The sequence below is a fragment of the Semicossyphus pulcher genome, unplaced genomic scaffold (genome assembly GCF_022749685.1).
Source record: "Semicossyphus pulcher isolate SPU_LCO1_2020_fin unplaced genomic scaffold, fSemPul1.0.p SCAF_20, whole genome shotgun sequence".
Classification (NCBI taxonomy): Eukaryota; Metazoa; Chordata; class Actinopteri; order Labriformes; family Labridae; genus Semicossyphus; species Semicossyphus pulcher.
The window spans coordinates 1,306,698-1,326,255 of NW_027211694.1; the positions used below are offsets into that span (position 1 = coordinate 1,306,698).

The 19,558-nt window shown below is 43.5% G+C and overlaps 1 protein-coding gene across 4 annotated transcripts in view; it reads right to left on the minus strand.

Moving 5' to 3' along the window:
- The window catches only part of shank3b (SH3 and multiple ankyrin repeat domains 3b), a 44,113-nt gene that overhangs the window by 9,172 nt on the left and 15,383 nt on the right, over nt 1-19,558 (minus strand). Inside the window, exons 3-25 of one of the 4 annotated variants that reach the window (XM_069670768.1) lie at nt 12,568-12,739; nt 12,217-12,312; nt 11,103-11,174; nt 10,707-10,815; nt 10,253-10,404; nt 9,202-9,331; nt 8,955-8,992; nt 8,698-8,814; nt 8,500-8,577; nt 7,466-7,532; nt 7,101-7,323; nt 5,759-5,934; nt 5,563-5,676; nt 5,367-5,442; nt 4,956-5,038; nt 2,963-3,087; nt 2,747-2,879; nt 2,422-2,502; nt 2,262-2,279; nt 1,613-1,743; nt 1,437-1,530; nt 705-1,313; nt 180-467 (exon numbers count right to left, since the gene is read on the minus strand). In XM_069670768.1, the coding sequence (XP_069526869.1) occupies nt 180-467; nt 705-1,313; nt 1,437-1,530; nt 1,613-1,743; nt 2,262-2,279; nt 2,422-2,502; nt 2,747-2,879; nt 2,963-3,087; nt 4,956-5,038; nt 5,367-5,442; nt 5,563-5,676; nt 5,759-5,934; nt 7,101-7,323; nt 7,466-7,532; nt 8,500-8,577; nt 8,698-8,814; nt 8,955-8,992; nt 9,202-9,331; nt 10,253-10,404; nt 10,707-10,815; nt 11,103-11,174; nt 12,217-12,312; nt 12,568-12,735 (3,178 nt within the window). In that variant the 5' untranslated portion in view covers nt 12,736-12,739. Of the gene's footprint in view, nt 1-179; nt 468-704; nt 1,314-1,436; nt 1,531-1,612; nt 1,744-2,261; nt 2,280-2,421; nt 2,503-2,746; nt 2,880-2,962; nt 3,088-4,955; nt 5,039-5,366; nt 5,443-5,562; nt 5,677-5,758; nt 5,935-7,100; nt 7,324-7,465; nt 7,533-8,499; nt 8,578-8,697; nt 8,815-8,954; nt 8,993-9,201; nt 9,332-10,252; nt 10,405-10,706; nt 10,816-11,102; nt 11,175-12,216; nt 12,421-12,567; nt 12,740-19,558 lie in introns of all 4 variants that reach the window. The other 3 variants (XM_069670767.1, XM_069670765.1, XM_069670764.1) reach the window with 3 other exon arrangements.

Consider the following 19,558-nt stretch of genomic DNA (forward strand, 5'->3'; position numbering starts at 1 on the left):
CATGGCTCTGTACTACATCCTCCTCCACTGGAATATCCCTGGGCTCTGTTCTAGGTAGATTTTCCCAGAATGTATTATTGGACTTGATTATTGTCATCCATTCATATGTCAGGAATATAGCCACACTGTTGAAACCAACAAACAAGAGAGATCACATAAGATTGTGCTGTCGGACTGACCTAGAGGTTTCCCTGTCAGTGGGTGGAGGAAGGTGTGAGGTGTCGGTGAGGGCGAAAGGACTGGGGCTGGCGGGGGAAGCTCTCCAAGGTCGTCCATCGAATGGCTCTGAGTCAGGAGGGGCGGCACCTGGTTTTCCGATCCGGATCCCTCCACAGACAGGAAGAGAGAAGACCTGCGGCCCTGAACCCGAGCGCGCTCTGACAGAACCTGCTGCTGGTACAGCTCCGCCCTACTGGGGCTACCGGGTATGTCTAATTTGGTTGGATCGTGATCTTTCATCCCAAGTCCTAGAGGAGAAAAAGGAGTCAGTCAACAGGAGCGACAATTAAGAGGCCACAACATCGCATCTGTTTTTGAATTTGGACATTTTACGCTCGCAAAAATATTCTATTTTGTAAATAAATAATTGTCAAGGAAAGAACAATTTAAAATGAGCAAGCAAGTATCTATTAGGTACTCAGTAATGCACAATATATTTTGACACGCTACTTTATAGAAATCTGATAGGTCTGAACGATTCTAACCCTGTTCCTCGACAGGAAGTTGTTTCAACAATGGTGACTTCCTCCTCTGTGGCTTGGAGGGCGGAGCCTGCTGTCCCACATTAGCGTACGGGTTTTCTATTGGTCTTCCCCGGCGGCGTGACAGCGGTGAGTGACCGAGGGCGGGGCTAGTGCTGTGGAGGGACAGCGTGGAGGTGTGTGTGGCAGTGTGAAGCGTGTGCGTGGCGGTGTGTGTGGCAGTGTGCAGCGTGTGCGTGGCAGCGGCATGTGCTTCAGCTTGCAGCTGCGGCGGCATATCCTGCAGGATAATCATTGACCTCGCCTTCCTCTGCCGCTCGGCGTGGGCGTGGCTCCTCCCTGGCGCATCAGAGAGCTCCTGGAGCCTCGGCTCCGCCCCCGGCTTGAAGCTAGAGCGAGTTAGCCCCTCCCCTCTGGCTGGGGGAGGAGGAGGGAGGAAGGAGGGGGGAGGGCCAGAGTCGAGGAGGAAGATCGAGGAGGTGGAGGAGGCAGAGGGGGGAGGGGGTGGAGCTGTCTGAGGAGGAGGAGGGATGAAGCTGTCGGTCAGTGAGGAGCTCCGTGGAAACCGACTTTCATTGATTAGAGCCGAGATCCTGTCGTCCTCAGGTGTGCCTGCAGTGGTGACCAAAAAAGTACCAACAAGTTTTCTTTTGTTATCTGAGTAAAAGTTCTTCTTTCACCACAGTTGATATTATCATCTATGTATGCACACCACCGTGGATCTGTGTTTCTCACCAAAGCTCTTGGTTCTGGACATTCCTCTGGGTAAAGCCATGGTGCTCTTCTCTGGAGCTGAGGGGGGCACCAGACCCTGACGCTCAAACAAGGACTGAACACAAACAATCACAAAGTTCAGGTCTCTGACAGTCATCGTCTTAAAAGTGGGTTCAGTATATCAACAGCTGCCTCACATTAATCTCAGCCTGTGTGATCCTGCGGCTCGTCGGTCTCTGTTTCACCGTCGCTGCTCTGAAGTCGTCCGATGGGCGGGCCCTCAGAACTACTTCCTGTTGACCCACGGCCAACATCTCGTCCAGTTTCTCTGGAGGAAGGAGACACAGCAAAAACAAGGTAAACAAATAAAAAAATATTTTGAAACACAAACCCACGGCAGCACAACAACCACAACAACGACACCAACTGTAAAAGAAAACTGACTGACACCATGACAACACTACAACATCAGTTAGCAGGGCCGTAGCAACACTGAGGTCTACAGATGGACGATAAATAATGGAGGAAAAGAAGTTACTTAAAGTGCTACAAACCCCCAAATATCAAGAATATTTCCAAAGTGGGACTAAAGGACATTTTCTCAGGGACTGTAAATAAGCAAAACTTTGAGGACGAGGACGTGTTCAGTGTTGTCGGCCACGGCCCCGACTATTACATCACTTAAAACACCATGACATCACTGCAACATCATGACATCACTGCAACATCATGCCATGAGGCTAACATTTCTGTCACCGCAGTGTGACATCACAACAATTAAAACACACTGAAAACAGAAGCCACGAAAACAACGACCACCATCAGCACCAGGTCCATGTGACTCACCGATGCGTCTCCTCCGGGCTGCAGACAGAGCAAAGGTCAACAACACACACTCCTACAGTTTGACTTTACTCTGCACTGTGTGTGTGTGTGTGTGTGTGTGTGTGTGTGTGTGTGTGTTTGTGTGTGTGTTTGTGAGTATGTGAGTGAGTGTTTGCTTTACCTATCTCCTCCAGGTCAGCGGTCATGGACTTGGATCGGAGTGTCAGCGATGTGCTGGGGGCTCTTTTTGGAGGGGGCGGGGCTACAAAACAAGAACCAATCAGATCACAGTTGGAGAGTGAACAGAGACGCTCGTTTGTGTGTTTCTGGTAAATAAAATGACTTTCTCCTCTGTTTTAACATGAGTTAAATCCACACTGATCTGGGACACAACCCTAACTGTAAAACTGGTTTTAGTAACTTTATTTCAAAGACAGGCATCAACTTAAAGTCATAATATAATTACTCTTAAATAAAATAAAATTAAATTAAACAGGCTCTTGTACCTTTCTTCCTGATCAGGTTGGTTTCCGATTTCCTGGAAACCGAGACGACCTTCATCAGCAGTCGACTTCCTCCCTGACGGATCAGAGAGACGACCTGTCGGTGACCCACCTTCACCACGTCAGCACCATTCACCTGCAGAGAGACGGACAGTCACGTGATGATAGATATATTATTAATGAGCTTTAATGATCCATAGCTCAGATTCGTAACGTTACCTCTATGAGGAAGTCTCCTGTCCGTAGCCCCGCCCTCCAGGCCACGCCCCCCTGATCGACTGACTCCAGGTACTGCAGGGCGGGGAAGGCAGGGGTGGGGGCGAACTCCTCGATGGGGGTCTCAGCTTACAAAAAAGACAGAGAAAGAAGATACAAACTAAATATTTTTGGATGTGATGCTCCAACAGGATTGATCTTTGGCTCACCTACGCAGGTGATTAGACGTATTCTGGCTGACTAGACCTTGTGTCATGTCTGTGTGGGCCTTTACTCACTCGGCTCCTTGACTCTCCTTTCAGTTATTCCACCTGCTAGCTCAAGACCAAATACTTGTTCAGCTTTCAAAGCTTTTTGAAATATTCCAAATTAAAAGCAGAAAGTGATCGAGCACATTAAGGATCACACTTTCTATTCTAAGTTATTTGGGGTCAATTTTCCGATGATTCAGCGACGATGATGCAGCGTTTTAGAGTTTTAAAAGTCGAGGATGAATACAAATGTCGACTTAATTGCAGGCTGCGACCTTGCAGACTTCAGGACTATGATGTGTTCATCGTCATCATCAAGTCTGTGAGAGTGCAAAACTCTCTAATCTGTCACTGTCTCTTTTTCATTTAACCCATGAAGACTTACACTCTTTATTTCACTTGTATTTAAGTTTATATTTTTGTATTAATCTTATTTTGTAGTGTCATTTTGAAGCAATAGAATTTCCTTGAGGATTAATAATTTCTATCGTATCGTATCTTAACTTACCGCATAGAATCGTACATTATAGTATCGTATCATATCTTACTGTATCTTACTTTAAAGATTAGTATCATATCTTATCTTACCATAAAGTATCTTATATTATAGTATCATATATCGTATCATATCGTACCTTATCGTATCCTACCTTAGTGTGTCGTTACATTTGTTTTAAATTATTTTAGTTGTTTAAGTTGGCAATTAGGGCTGCACGGTGGTGTAGTGGTAAGTACTGTTGCCTACTGTCACGGGCTCAAACCCCGGTTTGGGCAAGGTGGGCCTTTCTGTGCGGAGTTTGCATGTTCTCCTCGTGCATGCGTGGGTTCCCTCCGGGGTCTCCTCCCACAGTCCAAAGACATGCTTGTAAGGTTAATTGGTGACTCTAAATTGCCCATAGGTGTGGGTGTGAGTGCGAAAGGTTGTCTGTCTCTATATGACAGCCCTGTGAGTACCCCGCCCTTCGCCCAATGACAGCTGGGATAGGCTCCAGGTCCCCCCGTGATCCTGAACAGGATAAGCGGTATAGATAATGGATGGATGGATGGAAGTTGGCAATTAGAAAAACAAATGTTTGTTTTGCAATTAAATATGGGTAAATAAATCAGAACAGTCTATCAAAGTCAAAAACAGCCCAAAACAGCTTCTCAGGAAGTCTGCAGGCTGTTCTTGGACTGCGTGTTTTTTACGGCTCTCAGCTTGTGCAAGATTTCCTGGGAATGTGCCTGCAAAGTCACAGCTCTGCAGGATCGTTGGACTGTAGACTGAGATTCAAACAGCTTCTCCATTGCTGCCAAGGCTCATGGGAATCGTAGTATTTAGAGCCATCCTCTAAACTGACATGATTTAAAATGAAATTATCAAAATATTGACCCAAAGAGGGCTGAATAACTGGGCAACTCTTCTCCCACATCATCAGGCTTTAACTACCACAGAAATACACCTTCAATAAGAGAAAGTCCCCTCCTGGTTTTTAAATAACAAGCTCTCTGTTGTGTCCGTTATAGTCCTGTGAGTATGGGAGATGTAGTTCTTTGATGCCTTCAGGGAACGTCTAAGACTCTGTGGATTCTGTTTTTCTTATGAAACCACACAGCGAGGAGTTTTAAAGCTTACTGCTCTTCCTCTGAAGACTTCACTGTCTTAAATATCTTTCTTTTTTCTTTACCCAAACTCCTCCATACACCCACAACTCCTCTATCCATCCATCCATCCATCCATCCATCCATCCATCCATCTTTTCTACCTTTAGCTCCTCTGAGGACGAAGCCGAATCCCTCGCTCTCCCTCTTCTGCAGCACGGCCGTCTTCTCCTCAATCACATAGTCACTAAAAAAACACAGAAATGTACATTTATTATAACATTTTTGTCATTTAAAAATGTAAAATAAAATAGAGTGAATGCACAGGCCCTCAGAGAACAGAAAGCTCACCACAGAAGGTGGAGAAAGAACTAATCAGATGTTCATTAATATTCTAAACAAGAATTTCAAAGCAGCATATTATAATTCAAAAGTATTAAGTTATTTTGCATGTTTGTGTTGTGATATTAAAGCCTATCAATTAGGGACTTACTCAAACAGGAAGTGTACATTACCGGTAAGAGGTGTAGTATCAACGTAAAGAACCTGCAGAGGATGTAATGATGGTGTATTACCTGTAGGAGGTGTAGTTGTCATAGGATCCTACAGTATAATGTCTGAACAGTCTCTTAGTGCGGTCCTCCCTCGTCTCTGAAACATGCATGGACTTATATGATATAAAAGTACAATATACAGTATAAATATAGTTTTTAAAAAAGTATAGTAAAACTCCTACAAATATATATATCGAAATATAGTAGAATTATTTACCCAGTCGTGGGTCGTATTGTCTCATCTGAACTTCTTCAACACAGTCGGCAGGAAACCATCCGGTCCGTCCTTTAACATTTCCCTCCCAGAATCCTCCTTCACCGATCGACAGCACTGCAGACAACACCCACAGTCAGGACTACACCACTATACACAGAGCATTGTGTTATTATGACGACCGTCCTCTCCATCTGACCTTTGACCCTCTCTCCACGGTGCAGCTGGATCTCTCCGGCTCCCTGCGGGACGTGGGAGCGGGTGGCGATGAAGGTGCGTCCAGGTACAGCGCTGTACAGCCTCCTCTTCCTCAGCTGGGGGGTCAGCGGCGGAGAGGAGGGGGGGCTGGTCTCAACATGGCCCCCACCGCTGGGGCTGCAGACAGACAGGTCAGAGAGATACAGCCATACTGTACCACCTACAGTCAACTACTGTTGCCAGCTACAGACATTCTGTTGCCAAATATCTGCAAATTGTTGCCAACTATAGCAATATTGCTGCAACTACACCTGCACTGCTGAATCTACTTCTGGAAATTACACCCATATGGTTGCCAATTATATCAGTACTGCTGCATCTATATCAGTGTTGCTGCAACTACACCTGCATTGATAAATCTACAGCCGTTCTGTTGCCAACTACACCAGTACTCGCGCAACTCCAGCTGTACTTCTTGCCAAGTTAAGCCAAACTATTGCAAACTACAGGCGGACTGTTGCCAACAACAGCTGCACCGTTTTCAACAGCCCGCTGTTTCCAACTACAGTCACGCTATTGCCATCTACATCACTACTGTTGCAACCATTCTTGCTGTTGCCATCTTTAACAGAGCTACAGCTTTACTTTTTGCCGAATGAAGCCGAACTGTTGCCAACCATAGCTGTACCGCTTACAACAGCTGTACTGTTGCCAATTACAGTCGTACTGTTGCCAAATACAGCCTAACTGTTGGCAACTAACGTGGAATTGTTGCAAACTACAGCCATAATGTTGGCTGCTACAGCCTTACAGTTGCCAACTAGCCGTGCGGTGCCATCTCCATCACTACTGATGCAAATAAAGCCTTATTGTTCCCAAACAAACAAACTGTTGCTTACGACACCTGAACTGTTGCACTTTACATCAGTATTGCTGCAACTACACCTGAACTTGTTTGGTATAAACCCACACCAGTACTGTTGCCATACACACCAATACTGCTGTTACAACACCATCACAGTTTGACCGACCCATGTACTGCTGTTAGCTAAATCAGTACTTAAGTGAACTTCACTGCTACGAATGCTAAGTACACCTAAAACAAGGCTGACTACAGGAGTACTAATGCCAACCATACCAGATGCTAACTACCAACTACCCCAATACTTATGCTAACTACACCAGTACCAATGTCACCTTCACCAGCATTTAAATTAACTACACCAGTACTGATGCTAGCCATAGCAGAACTAAACCCATCTAAACCAACACAGATGAAGTCGTTATCATTACTGATGCTAACAAAAACACGGGAATATGTGTTAGTGTGTACTTGTTTGTACCTGAGGCGGCGAGTGTGTCGTCGTAGCGAGTGTGTGTGCGTGTCATGGTGTGTTTCCAGGCTTTGGAGGGAGGGGCCAGGAGAGGAGGCGGGGCTTTCCAGAGCGTTGTCACTAGCTGAGCGAATCAGAGAGCGCGGAGAAGACAGACCGTTTCCAGCCGTCGTCCTCGTAACGCCGACTCGGCGGCGCTTTGTGTAGGATGGAGTTTCTCTAAAGGGAACTACTTGGGCACATAAACACATATATACACAAAAACACACACACACACACACAAAGAGAGATTTAACTTAACCAGCTACTGTAACATGTGCACACACACACAAATACACACTACTGAAATGTGTTTACACTCTGAGCCAACTCACCAACGTCAGAGGTTTTGTGGATCTTAATGATTTCTGCGAGATCAAAGTTCCCTGCAATTATCGCCACCTACACACACACACACACACACACACACAGGGTGCTCATTCATTATCATAACACCAACAGATGGATCAGACGTTCGGCTTTTATATATATCCATTAGAAGGAAGAGGCTGGCTTTGTTCTATATTTCTCTTACTGTGTTGTCTTGATGTTTTAGTCCATCTTAAAGTACTGTCTGACTTCCTGTCTGTGTCAGTCAGCTCCAAGTCCATTACTGCAGACTATTCATAAATATATGTATATAATATATATTTTAAATGGCACAGATGTGTCCTGAAACAGCTTCTCAAAGTAGTTTTTTATCAAACAAACATGAGGAACTTTTGCATTAGTTATAACACTTTCATGAAGGGGAAAATAATGTTACAACCAGCCATTTGGGCAAACTGTGTTAACAAACACATTTTAACAGTCACAGAATGATTCGGTCAATGTTTCGACATTATGTTGTGTTTACAAGTATTACTGAGAATTGTGTGAACAAAATTCATAACAATTTCTGGACCCAACGGGCTACAAAGAATCATACGACTGTTACGTGTCAAAGAGTAAACACGCCAGAAGGCTGCTGGGTTTTTGCAATCTATTTCCCTTGCCTATTTTTAAGCTAAATCGTGTCTGGTTGTTGTAGTTTTTTGATATTTTCCCTGAAAGGCAGTCTGGTTATTGTAGTTTTGTAGTTATTTTACCTTTAGGGCAGTGTGGTGGTTACATTTTTGTTTAATTTGAACTAAGCCAGTCAGGTAGTTGTAGTTCTTTTATAATTTTCCCTGAAAGGCAGTCTGGTTGTGCAGTTTTTGTTACATTAACTGAAATGTAGTCTGGTTGTTGTAGTTCTGTTTTTGTATTACTTGCACATGAATCTGGTAGTTGTATTTTTGTTTTTTACCTTAAGGCAGTCTGGTTCATGTAGTTTTTGTTATATTAACTAAAAGGCAGTCTTGTAGTTGTAGTTCTTTTATGATTTTACCTGAAAGGCAGTCTGGTTGTTGTAGTTTTTGATGTCTTTATTTGCTCCCCTGAACAGCAGCACTCTGGCACAGCTGTCCTGCAGAAACCAGCAGAAACCACATTATAACTTTAAACTTATACATTTATATTTACTGTGTAAAAAATGCCTTTTTAAGGACGTGCTAAGTTGCTCTTTGGTGTGTTTGTTGTGTGTTACCTGGTTGTAGAGCGCACAGAGGTGCAGTGCGGTGTTTCCTGATGCATTCTGGGAACTCATGTCAGCGCCGTAGAACAGCAGGTGCTCCAGGTGCTGCACGTTGCCAAAGCGACAAGCCTGAATTCACACACACAAACACCCACAGAATCATAATTGTTTAGTGAAAGCAAATAACCGACTGTGTGTGTGTGTGTGTGTGTAAGCATGTGTGTGTGTGTAAGCTTGTGTGTGTGTATGTAAGCATGTGTGCGTGTCACCTGGTGGATCTCCTGCCAGCCATTTTCATCTGTCATCCCTGTAACCATGACAACGAGAGTTCTTTCAGAGGTCAAGTGTTCTTCTCACGATAAAACATTGATAAATAACAAAGGCAGTCGTACAGTAAAGTTTAAAGGTCAACAGTGATGTCATCATCCACACTCAAACACGCACATACAGGTGTAGGTGTATTCTAAAAACAGCAGCTGGATGCGACACTGGATTGACCCCAGTGAGCCTCCATACCGATGGTGGCGTGGTCCTGCAGCAGCAGCTCGCAGCAGTAGGGGGCGCCGCCCACCATGGCAGAGTGATAGAGCGGAGTGAGACCTCTGCTGTCTTTATAGTCCGGAGACGCTCCGAGGTCGAGGAGAGTCTGAGGAGCAGAACAGGTCGGGACAGGGTTCAGTGTGGTGGTGCGAAATTGAAAAGGGCATTCAGGCATTTTCAAACAGGGCACTACGTTTACATATTGTGGTATTTAAGGGTCTTATAGGTTAATAAAAAAAGTATTTGAATTGAGAGAGTAGATTTCTGAAACAGGCTGTAATGGCTGCAATGTAATCCTTTGGGGAATATGCTCCTGATCAAAGTGCGTCCTCTAAATGTTCTTGTTGTTTCCACTGACAGGCTCAGATTGTTATTCTAAGTGTGTGACAACATTACAGAAAGGATCCCTGTAATGTTCATCGCTCTCTGCAAACACACCAGACTCCATTCATAAAAAGAGGCATTTTATCTTCCAGTTTCTGGTGCACTGCTGCCACGATTGATGCTTTTCTTTATGTCACAAAAAGTATTCTGATGAATCTGAGCTTACCAGTAAAAAGAGCAAAGTTACACAATTACACAAACTAAGCAATTGAGGCAGCGGTAGACCAGCAGCTCCTGTGTTCTACGAGGTAAAATCCCAGTTTATTTCAATGGAGTCTGGTGTGTGTGCAGAGAGCGATGTAACGTCTGTGTGTGGTTAAAACAATCATCTTCCTCTGTAACAAAAAGGTCTATCTCTGTAGGGATCCTTTCTGTCATGTTGTCACACACTTAGAATAACAATCTGAGCCTGTCAGTGGAAACTACAAGAACTTTTAGTGGACGACCTTTGATCCGACTCATTTACCCTGAAAGACATGTTACAGCTTGTTTAATGGAGCGATTCTAAAACTTTATGTAGCTATTTGTCGTTTAACATATAAAATATTTGAAAAAAATCAGAGGTTACGCTGCCCCATTGTTACAAAGACGGTAATAATGGGACAAACACAATGTAATATGGAGCAGTGTAGAGCTTTCTCACAGTGAGGGAGGTGCTGTTCCTGCAGAGGACGGCCCGGTGCAGAGCAGTGATACCATCTCTGGTCCTGAAGTCCAGGTGAGCTCCTCCACTGCGGAGGACTTTAATCAAATCACAGCTCTCCTCGAGCTGGACCGCCAGAGTCAGAGGACACTCTGAGACACAAACAGCCACATCACGCAGGTTATTATTGTTCCAGAATTAGAGCAGATCACTGGATAGAAAATATATATGTGGGAATGAGGACACTGAGGTCATCGTCAGAGGTACGTCTGGGAATGTGGAGGATTTAATTACCTGAGGAGGAGTTTACAGTCCACAATTATACACACAGTTAACATTAGTTACATAGTGTGGTGATATAAGACATACTTAGTTTGTTATTAATTTAATCATGATGATATTAATGCGTGCTGTGTGATTGGATGGCTGGTACAGTGTGTATCTTCCCGCTCACCCCCACTGTCAGAGTCATGGAAGTTGGGGTCCAGGCCTTTTTCCAACCATTTGGAAACTTTCTCCACGTTCTTCTGATGAACGTGTTCCATGAAGCGCTTCAGGTTTGCCTGAAAAACACATCAAATTATTCTAATTATCTGAAGAAACAGCATAAAATCTCTTAAAACCTGGAAGTCACAGCAGCCAGAATTGAGTGTTTTTATTGAATATATTAACTATTAGAAACGGGACACTTGTTTTAATGAGTAGTGGGAGTACATGTCCATTATTATGCACTTTAAAGGCTTTGAATTGTCTAGACCTACTTAAAGGACAAAACTTGTGTCTGTACCTGCTCTTAATGTGATTCATCAAACATGTGTGTGTGTGTGTGTGTGTGTGTGTGTGTGTGTACCTTGGTGTGCAGCTTGGCCAGCTGCTTATCGTCCACGTAGCTCTGCGTGTAAATTCTCCGCTTATAACGAAACTGTAAAACAAGAGGTCAAAGGTTAGTGCTTGTTTTAAATATGACATAAAGGAAAAGACCAAAGCAACAATAAATGTTTACACTAAGTATTGTTTGTGTATCACAGCCTGATATATCTTCTTCCTGTGTGTCATAGAGCTCCACTCTTAAGCTAACATTAGCATGACCAAAACAACTTCATCCCAAAAACATACACTGGCCATGAGTTAGCTCTCGTGCTAAATCTGACTGAAATTTTAACAAGAAAAGATATTTTTTGAAAATATAAAGTAGTCTGTAAGCTAAGCAGCCAAGTAAGGCTTAATTTGGGGCCTATTAGCTTTAGCTTCATCCTGTTAGCATTATGTCAATAATAATATCCATATTTAAGACCCCCATTGACAGGTTCCTCAGTTAAAAACTGTGTCACGAGGAAACTTGTTTTGAGCTCTGGCATTAAAACAGCTAAATCCCTGCAAAATTAATTGCCATATAAAAACACTAAAGGTTTCATATGACGTAGGATAGAAGACCTACAGCGCGCCGTCTTTAGCGTGTAGGTATCCAGAGAGGTTTTTTAAAACATTATCAGATAGCAGATAGTGGAAGGATGTGAGGGCTAAATGTTTAGCACAGAGCCAGATGTAGCTTATAAAACTAGCAAATGGTCAACTAGTCAATTTGTGAACTTAGCTTAGAGCTAACTTTGTGGCTACAATACAATTTAGCTAGCACTAAGTCCCATTTTTATTCAAAGATTTAAAGATCAACAGAGAAGAGCTAATTAGCACGATAAAGTTTGAAGAGAGTTTTAGGCTAGATTACTTTCCTCTTTCTTTTCTGCTTTAATCTTTTTTATTATTTATCCGAGCTGGCAGCAGAAACACAAAAACAACAGCTTTGAATAAATGTTCAAAGATGTGTTTTTGTAGTTTAAATCTTCAGTTGGAACTTGGAGCTGAGAGCCACAGACAGGAAGTCAGATAGTATCATGAGATCATATTTTACAGGATTTGTGGACAGAAATACAGAATAACAACATGATAAAGTAGATATACTGTACCTCCAGGTATGGGATGGGCGTGATGGGAGGGAGAGGATACTCCTTCAGCAGCCGCTCCTCGTCCAGAAACTTTCCGGCTCGGCCGTTGAACGCCGGCTGGAAGAGACCATAGTTCAAAACATCCGACAGAGACTGAGTCAACGTCACCAGAACCCTCTGCTTACTGGTCCAAACTGGTAACTCTGGGTCCAACCGCAAACACTTCTGAGAGGGCCAGAGACAGAGGAACAGACAGACAGAGAAAGAGACAGACAGACAGACAGACAGACAGGTTTGTCCTGCTGATTCACTCATCATATATAGTTATATACAGCATATAACTATATTTATATATATGTTTGAGTTTTTTACCGTCTGCTGCAGGTCTGGGATGCCGATGCGAACGACAATGCTGTTTCCGGAGGGCGTGTCATCTGCGTCGTCGTCCCTGGCAACAGCAGAGCCTGTCGGGTTGCCGTTAGTAACCGCCTGTTGCCGCGGGCGATCATGTTTGGTGTCAGCAGCCGGACTCAGAGGCATGTGGCTGAAAAACACACACATAGAATATTTTAACACTTAGCAGTTAGCACTTTCAATAGTTAGCATTTTAAACAGCAATCCCTAACAGCTGCCACTTGTTAGCTGCTGAGCTAATGTTAACTAGCATGCTAATGACAGTGATTAGCAGCTCTGTCCTTGATGCTACCTGAGTTTAGGCTAACATTGGCAGCTCCAGACGGGATGCTTTTGGAGTTTAAGCTAACATTAGTAACTCTGTACCCGAAGCTATCAGAGTTGATCACATAAGCATCTCCATCCTGGATGCTATCAAAGTTTAACCTAACATTAGCAGCTCTGTCCTGGATGCTATCAGAACTAAGGAAATATTAGATGCTCTGTCTTGGATGTAATCAGACTTAAAGCTAACATTAGCAACTCTGTCCTTGATGCTACCAGAATTTTAGCTATCATTAGCAGCTCTGATGAGAATACCATCACATTTTAAGCTAACATCAGCAGCTCTGTCCTGGATGCTACCAGAGTTTATGCTAACATACTGAGCTCTGTACTGGATGCTTTCTGAGTTGAAGCCAACATTAGCAGCTCTGTCCTGGTTGCTATCAGATTTTTAAGCTAACATTAGCGGCTAAGTCTTGCTCTTTACTGGCCTTGGGATAGTTTACACTCCACAACCCCAGAAAAGTGACCAAAAATAACTTAACAGTGGACTAACACATTTTTTAGTCCTCATCCTGAAAGCGTTTCGGAAAGCAAAATAAATTTGAATATAGAAATATTAATACTTTAGTTTATGACCCAAAAACCAAAACTTCTGACATTCCCATCAGCCTCAGCGGTACTTTGTGTTTACAGGTTATTACAAAGTGTTAGCATGCTAACATAGTCAACTAACATAGGGAAAATGGTGAGCATTATACCTGCTAAAAATGAGCATCGTCACTTGTAGCATATTTACACAACAACAGGAACTGTTATTTTATCCATGTTACACTTTGGTTTTAGCATCACATCCTCACAGATCTGTTAGCATGCAGGGAGATCTTCAGTGTTTATTTTTCAATTTAAAGTTAATTATCTTTTTTGAGCTCTCTTGTTATTGAATTAGGAGGCATCGATGCATTATAAAAAAAACATTAACAGCAGGGGAAGATTTCAATACTTTATGTCAGAGAGACACGGAGATAAATTAGCATGAATCTGACAGCCTCCCACAGACATTTCTCACTGCAGACATTTTGCATTTTCAAAGGTGTAAGTAATAACAGTGATGATGGCTGCTTTCCATTTAGGTGTTCCACTGCACAACAAAAACGAACACAGACATGTTCATTTAATTAAACACGCTGCTGATTTTCCAGGAACACTATTGACAACTTGATTCTTTCCACTCCAGGCTCATCGTCCGATCTGACCGTCTGCAACCTGCGCTGGCTTCTGTGCCTCGTCTGAATGCTGTTCAGATTGTCTGCTGACTCTGACCTCCACCTTCTCCAACGCTAATAATGGCCTGAGGACGTTACATCACATCCTGTTTTTCCACCCTGAGCAAATTGTGCTCACACGCACAGATACACATAACACAGAGACGTGTCCGATTGTTCTGGAGAAAAGCTGAGCCACAAGTTTCACAGGAAGTTTACAGACAGCGTGAAAAGTATTATAAAAGGGAAGAGGGGAGAAAAGAGGGAGGATCGCATGGCGATGAGGAGATTTAACTTGTGCTGTGTTTGATCGTAGGCTTTACTGCATTACAAATGGATTAATTGAATCAACACTGGAAAGCTCTTTTAAAGTCTTTTAATCAGGGCGGGTGTAAAATAAAACGCTGTGAGTTCTCAACCAATCAGAAACGATCAGCACAGCAGGCCCCGCCCTGAAAGTTCCTAGACCTTTGAAAAGTACTGCCCCCGAGCAGGGACTTTTCAGGGGGTAAATCAATTACCCCAGAACTAAACTTAGACCCTGGTTCCTGCTGTTGAAACACACCTCTAGAGACAGACAAACTTTCACACACATTCACGCCTACGGGCAGTTTAGAGCCACCGATTAACCTAGCGGGAGTTCCTGGAGAGAACCCACGCATGCACGGGGAGAACAGAAAGGCCCCCTACGTCTGAACCGGGATTCAAACCAGGACCCTTCTAGCTGTGAGGCGACAGCGCTAACCACTGCACCAGCGTGCACCCAGTGCAGGTATGTGTATTTTCTAAAATGAAAACACTTTTAGTGTTTTACTGCTGAACTAATCGTTGCATTCCTATTTTGAAATATAAACTTGCTTTTAATCTGTTTTTATGCAAATTTAAGTTTCTGAATATTAATAATAAAATTTAAAAATATATAAATGGCAAAAAAAGGTTTTTACACTTGGATGAGGTAGAAAAGAAACAGACGACCTCCCCGAAAAGATTAAAAATGACGGCAGGGAAAAACATCCGCCCCGCGTGGATCAGTGGCTTTAACCTTATTTCAAACTCACATTAAAAACATTCAAATCACATGATTACATTTAATGTTTTTTGTTTTATTAAGCTGAATTAGATTTCTGTATATTTTTTAAACCTATGATTATGTTTTCAGTAAGTCAGTAATAAAGTTCAGCCTCTGCTGTGCAGCTGGTGTCGTTTTCTATTCAGTGAGAGACATCATTACACATTTAATTATCGTTTTATATTTATCTTCATTTGAGCTCATTAGCACCTGATTACCAGAGAGAGAGAGAGACAGGGTGAGGGAGACAGGGAGCGAGAGAGAGAGGCAGAGAGAGAGGCAGGGTGAGGGAGACAGGGAGCGAGAGAGAGAGAGAGGCAGAGAGAGAGACAGGGTGAGGGAGGCAGGGAGACAGGGAGACAGGGTGACAGGGAGCAAGAGAGAGAGAGAGAGAGAGAGGCAGAGAGAGGGAGAGACAGGGTGAGGGAGAGAGAGAGGGAGAGAGACAGAGAGAGAGAGAGGCAGAGAGAGGGAGAGACAGGGTGAGGGAGAGAGAGAAGGAGAGAGACAGAGAGAGAGGGAAGAGACAGAGACACTCAGGGAGAGGGAGAGAGGGAGACAGGCAGAGAGAGACTGACAGAAGGAGAGACTTGAGATAGAGCAGGGGGAGAGAGAGAGACAGGTAGGTTGGTAGTTTTTAAAACGGGAACTGCGAAAATTGTTCAACCGCGTTGCTATGGTAACAGCGAGCATGTAGATCAGGGGGCTTTTTTTTAACACACACACACACACACACACGAACACACAGAGTGACACTGTGAGGTTAGCACAGGATTCCCTGCTATTCCAGTTTCTATGACAACTCACAACTCATCCTCCTCTATCTCCCCTGGTCTCTCTCTCTATGCCTGTCTCTCTCTCTCTCTCTCTCGCTCTCTCTTTGGTGCATTTAATGATGATCAAATCCATCGTTCAGCATTGATTTCTGATATCAGGATCAATATAAATACCTTTGATCTTTGAAGATTTGTACATTGATTTTATTTAATATTTCACTCTTTGTTTCGTCTTTAATCTGAGTAATTGTGAGTTTCCTGAAAAGACGGATTTTTATTTTGAACTATTTATAGGAAAAACAGCGACAGTGTTCAATTAATCCACTTCAAAGTGATTAATTCTGATTAAATATTAACAGAGAGACGCTTTTAGTCGGAGCACGGCAGGTCAGCTGCAAAGATGTGAAATTTGTCTTCAGGCGAGAAGTTAAATCCCAACAAGAAGCACGTCCACCTCAAGGTGGCGCTAATTATTGTGTTTCTTTGTTATGTGTTGATATCTCTTCTGTCGTCTCTCTTTGTGTGTTGTAAAGTCTAAAACTGTGTTGTGTTTTAGTGTCGTGTAAATAAAGTTGGGTTGAAATGTTGGCACATTACAATGGATGTGTGAAAACTGAAAAAGTGTGAAGGTCATCAAAGTAGGTGTGAGGAGGGCGAGTCTCTGACGACAACGCAGACAAAAACAGGAACGAACAGACGAGACGTTGTATTTTATGGACTTTTCTCACAGATTGTTAGCATGTTTGGCTAACTAGCTTACTACCTACAGTATGCTTAATCCTCTGGGTACCATGAATATCGCCTCCAGTTTAAATGCTAATCCCTCCGATAGTTGGAAGAGACAGGAACTAGCATAGCATCAACCAGGCATCAAATTTCTCTTATATTTTGGTGCTTAAATTCTCAGGTGTTTTAAATCTCATTCATAATAGCAGTGTCCAGCAGGGGGCGACTCCACTGGTAGTTCAAATAAGTCTGATCCTATAGAAGTCTATGAGAAAATGCTCCTCCTCCTCTCCTGATGTATTCCCTCAGTAAACATGTTCCTAACGAGTTTATGGTCTCAGTCTCTAGTTTCAAGTCTTCTTCAACACAGCATGATGTTCATTTAGAGTCACACAGACCAGAAAGCAGGGCGGGGCTACCTGTGATTGACAAGCTGCTACCACGGCGACCTCAAACATGTTTAGCAGTTGTTTGTACTAAGAGACACTTTTTTAGTTGTTGGTAAGAACCCTTTGTTTTAGGCCTGTGTTTTGCTGGTCAAAATTAGCATTCCAGTTAATAACGCTAGCGCTAGCATTAGCTTACATCTCCTAGCCCCTTGCTCCTCTCCTGTTCCACCCTTTTTGTTCAAATATGGTGACGTCTAGCGCCAAAATGCCACCCTCTAGGCTCATGCCTACCTTTAAAACATGTGCACTCCCAATTCAGAAACACACCTGGATAATAGACTTCACCTTGAAATATGTTTGTAGACCTGTTTCACTACACCAGCTCTCCAAGATTTGTTTTATAAATGTGCTAAATCATGTAAATTTGGTTCCTTTAAATGTTGCTGCTGAGCACTCGACTCTCAATTCTCTGATGTCTGAGTGTCCTTGAAGGCACCGACAGAGACAGTTTTGAAAACAGGCCTTGTTCTCAGCTGCATTCACCCACGATGATAATTTAATTTGGCCATAGAAGTCAATATACCAAACACATTTTAAGTCTCGGGGATTTGATTTTCCCAGCGTGCTGAAATGAAGTAAAAACACTGACTGTAACCAAGCAGAGCTGGCAGGACACCGAGAGGCAGCCTGTGAAATGAATCACTTCCTTTCATTCACTTCAGTAAAAGGCCGGTAATTGCAGCGATATTTAACGTTCACGTCTCCGCCTGTGGAGGAATCCTCGGCACACAAGACGACATGTCAATCTTTGAAATGTTAGAGGACCAGAGGAACAGAAATTACAGACTCATTCATTCCTTTCCCATCACGACTCGCTGCCTCTCAGGGTCAAAGCACACTGCAGAGTATCCCATCATGCACTGGGAGGAGGTACTGGAGACTTCAATTACAAACAGTCTTTAACACCTGTGTTACGAGAATACCAACGATCTGGTTTTAAATGTTTCATCTCTGCTCTTGTTTTGCTTCTACTGTATTTCCTTCATGTTGAGTCACACGGTGCCTCATTAAAGCTCCACTCCCACACACACACACACACACACACACACACACACACACACACATCTCCCTACACATTATAGCACTAAAAATCTGCAACAAGTCCTGCAATCAATACCACCACATACAGGATTTGTTCCGACCCTATGATACGACCCTTTCCTAAATTAGCGTCCCCTCCGACGGTAGGCAACACTCATCACACAGAACCTACACATCAGTTCCGGAATAATCTCTATAAACAGATATCTGCATATGAAGGACAAACCTGTAGGCGAGGGGCGAGATTTATGGTGTCAACAGCCTTTTAGTTTCCGTTTTTTGAGCACCAAAAGCAGCGAGCCGTCATGTTTCAGCAGGATTTGGAAACAGTCCCTGTTGGTGCTTTTGACGAGATGCAGTCCTGCAGCGGCCCCGAGGTTTGACTCCCACGGTCGGCCCTTTGCCGTGTCACCCCCCACTCTCTCCTTCCCTGTTTCCAACACTATCCACCGCCCTTCCTCCTTTAATAAAGGCATAAAAGGACAAAAAACAGCTTTTCATTCATCTCTATAAACATTGGGGAGGCGGTTTAGCTCAGTGGTTTAATCGTGCAAGCCATGTGCAGAGGCTCAGCAGGCCGGGTCTGCATGTCGTCCCCACTCTCTCTTCCCATATTTCCGACTCTATCCACCATCCTATCTAATGAGAGCAGAGGCCAAAAATAAAGAGAGAGACGTGAAAAACAAGATATCAGTCTGGTCGTGGCCGTCGTCGCTCCATTACAAATCCATTCTTGTGTTTATCCTTTGGCTAGTTGAGATTATTGTAAAACTTGATCTACATGTTGTCACTTACAGATAAACGTATGTGCGGTTCCCGTCACGTCAGTGCTTGCTTTGTTTGCACTTACTGAATGCTACTTCAACATAACAACATTTGTTTAATTTTAGTGGGGGCCTGGACATTATGTTTGCATACATCACCAAGCTGGCTATGAACTCTGGGTAACTACCAAAGGAAAGTCTGCGGATATGCAGACTCACGGAAAGTCTGCCTCAGAGCCCTCACGCACTGCATGATTGGACAGAGGGACAGCACTAAGCACGCCTTAAAGTCCGTGAGTCCGGAGATCGGGATTTAGCCGATGAACGTTACCGTAGGCTGAGCTCAACTACCGCGCCGGTAGCTAGCACAATTGCAAAGCGATGTTGAAACAGATGGGAGGCTATAATTTGTGTGTTTTGAATTTGTTTCAAATGGAAATAAATTGAAATAGTGTTGAAATAACTCGTGTGATGGTTTTTTTCATAAACAGCTGGGACACCCCCAAAAACAGACTGCGTCCGGATCATCCAGTGTTGTTCGTCAACTCCTCCTCGGACGATATTTGATGGGTTTCAAGATTGATACCAAATAAAT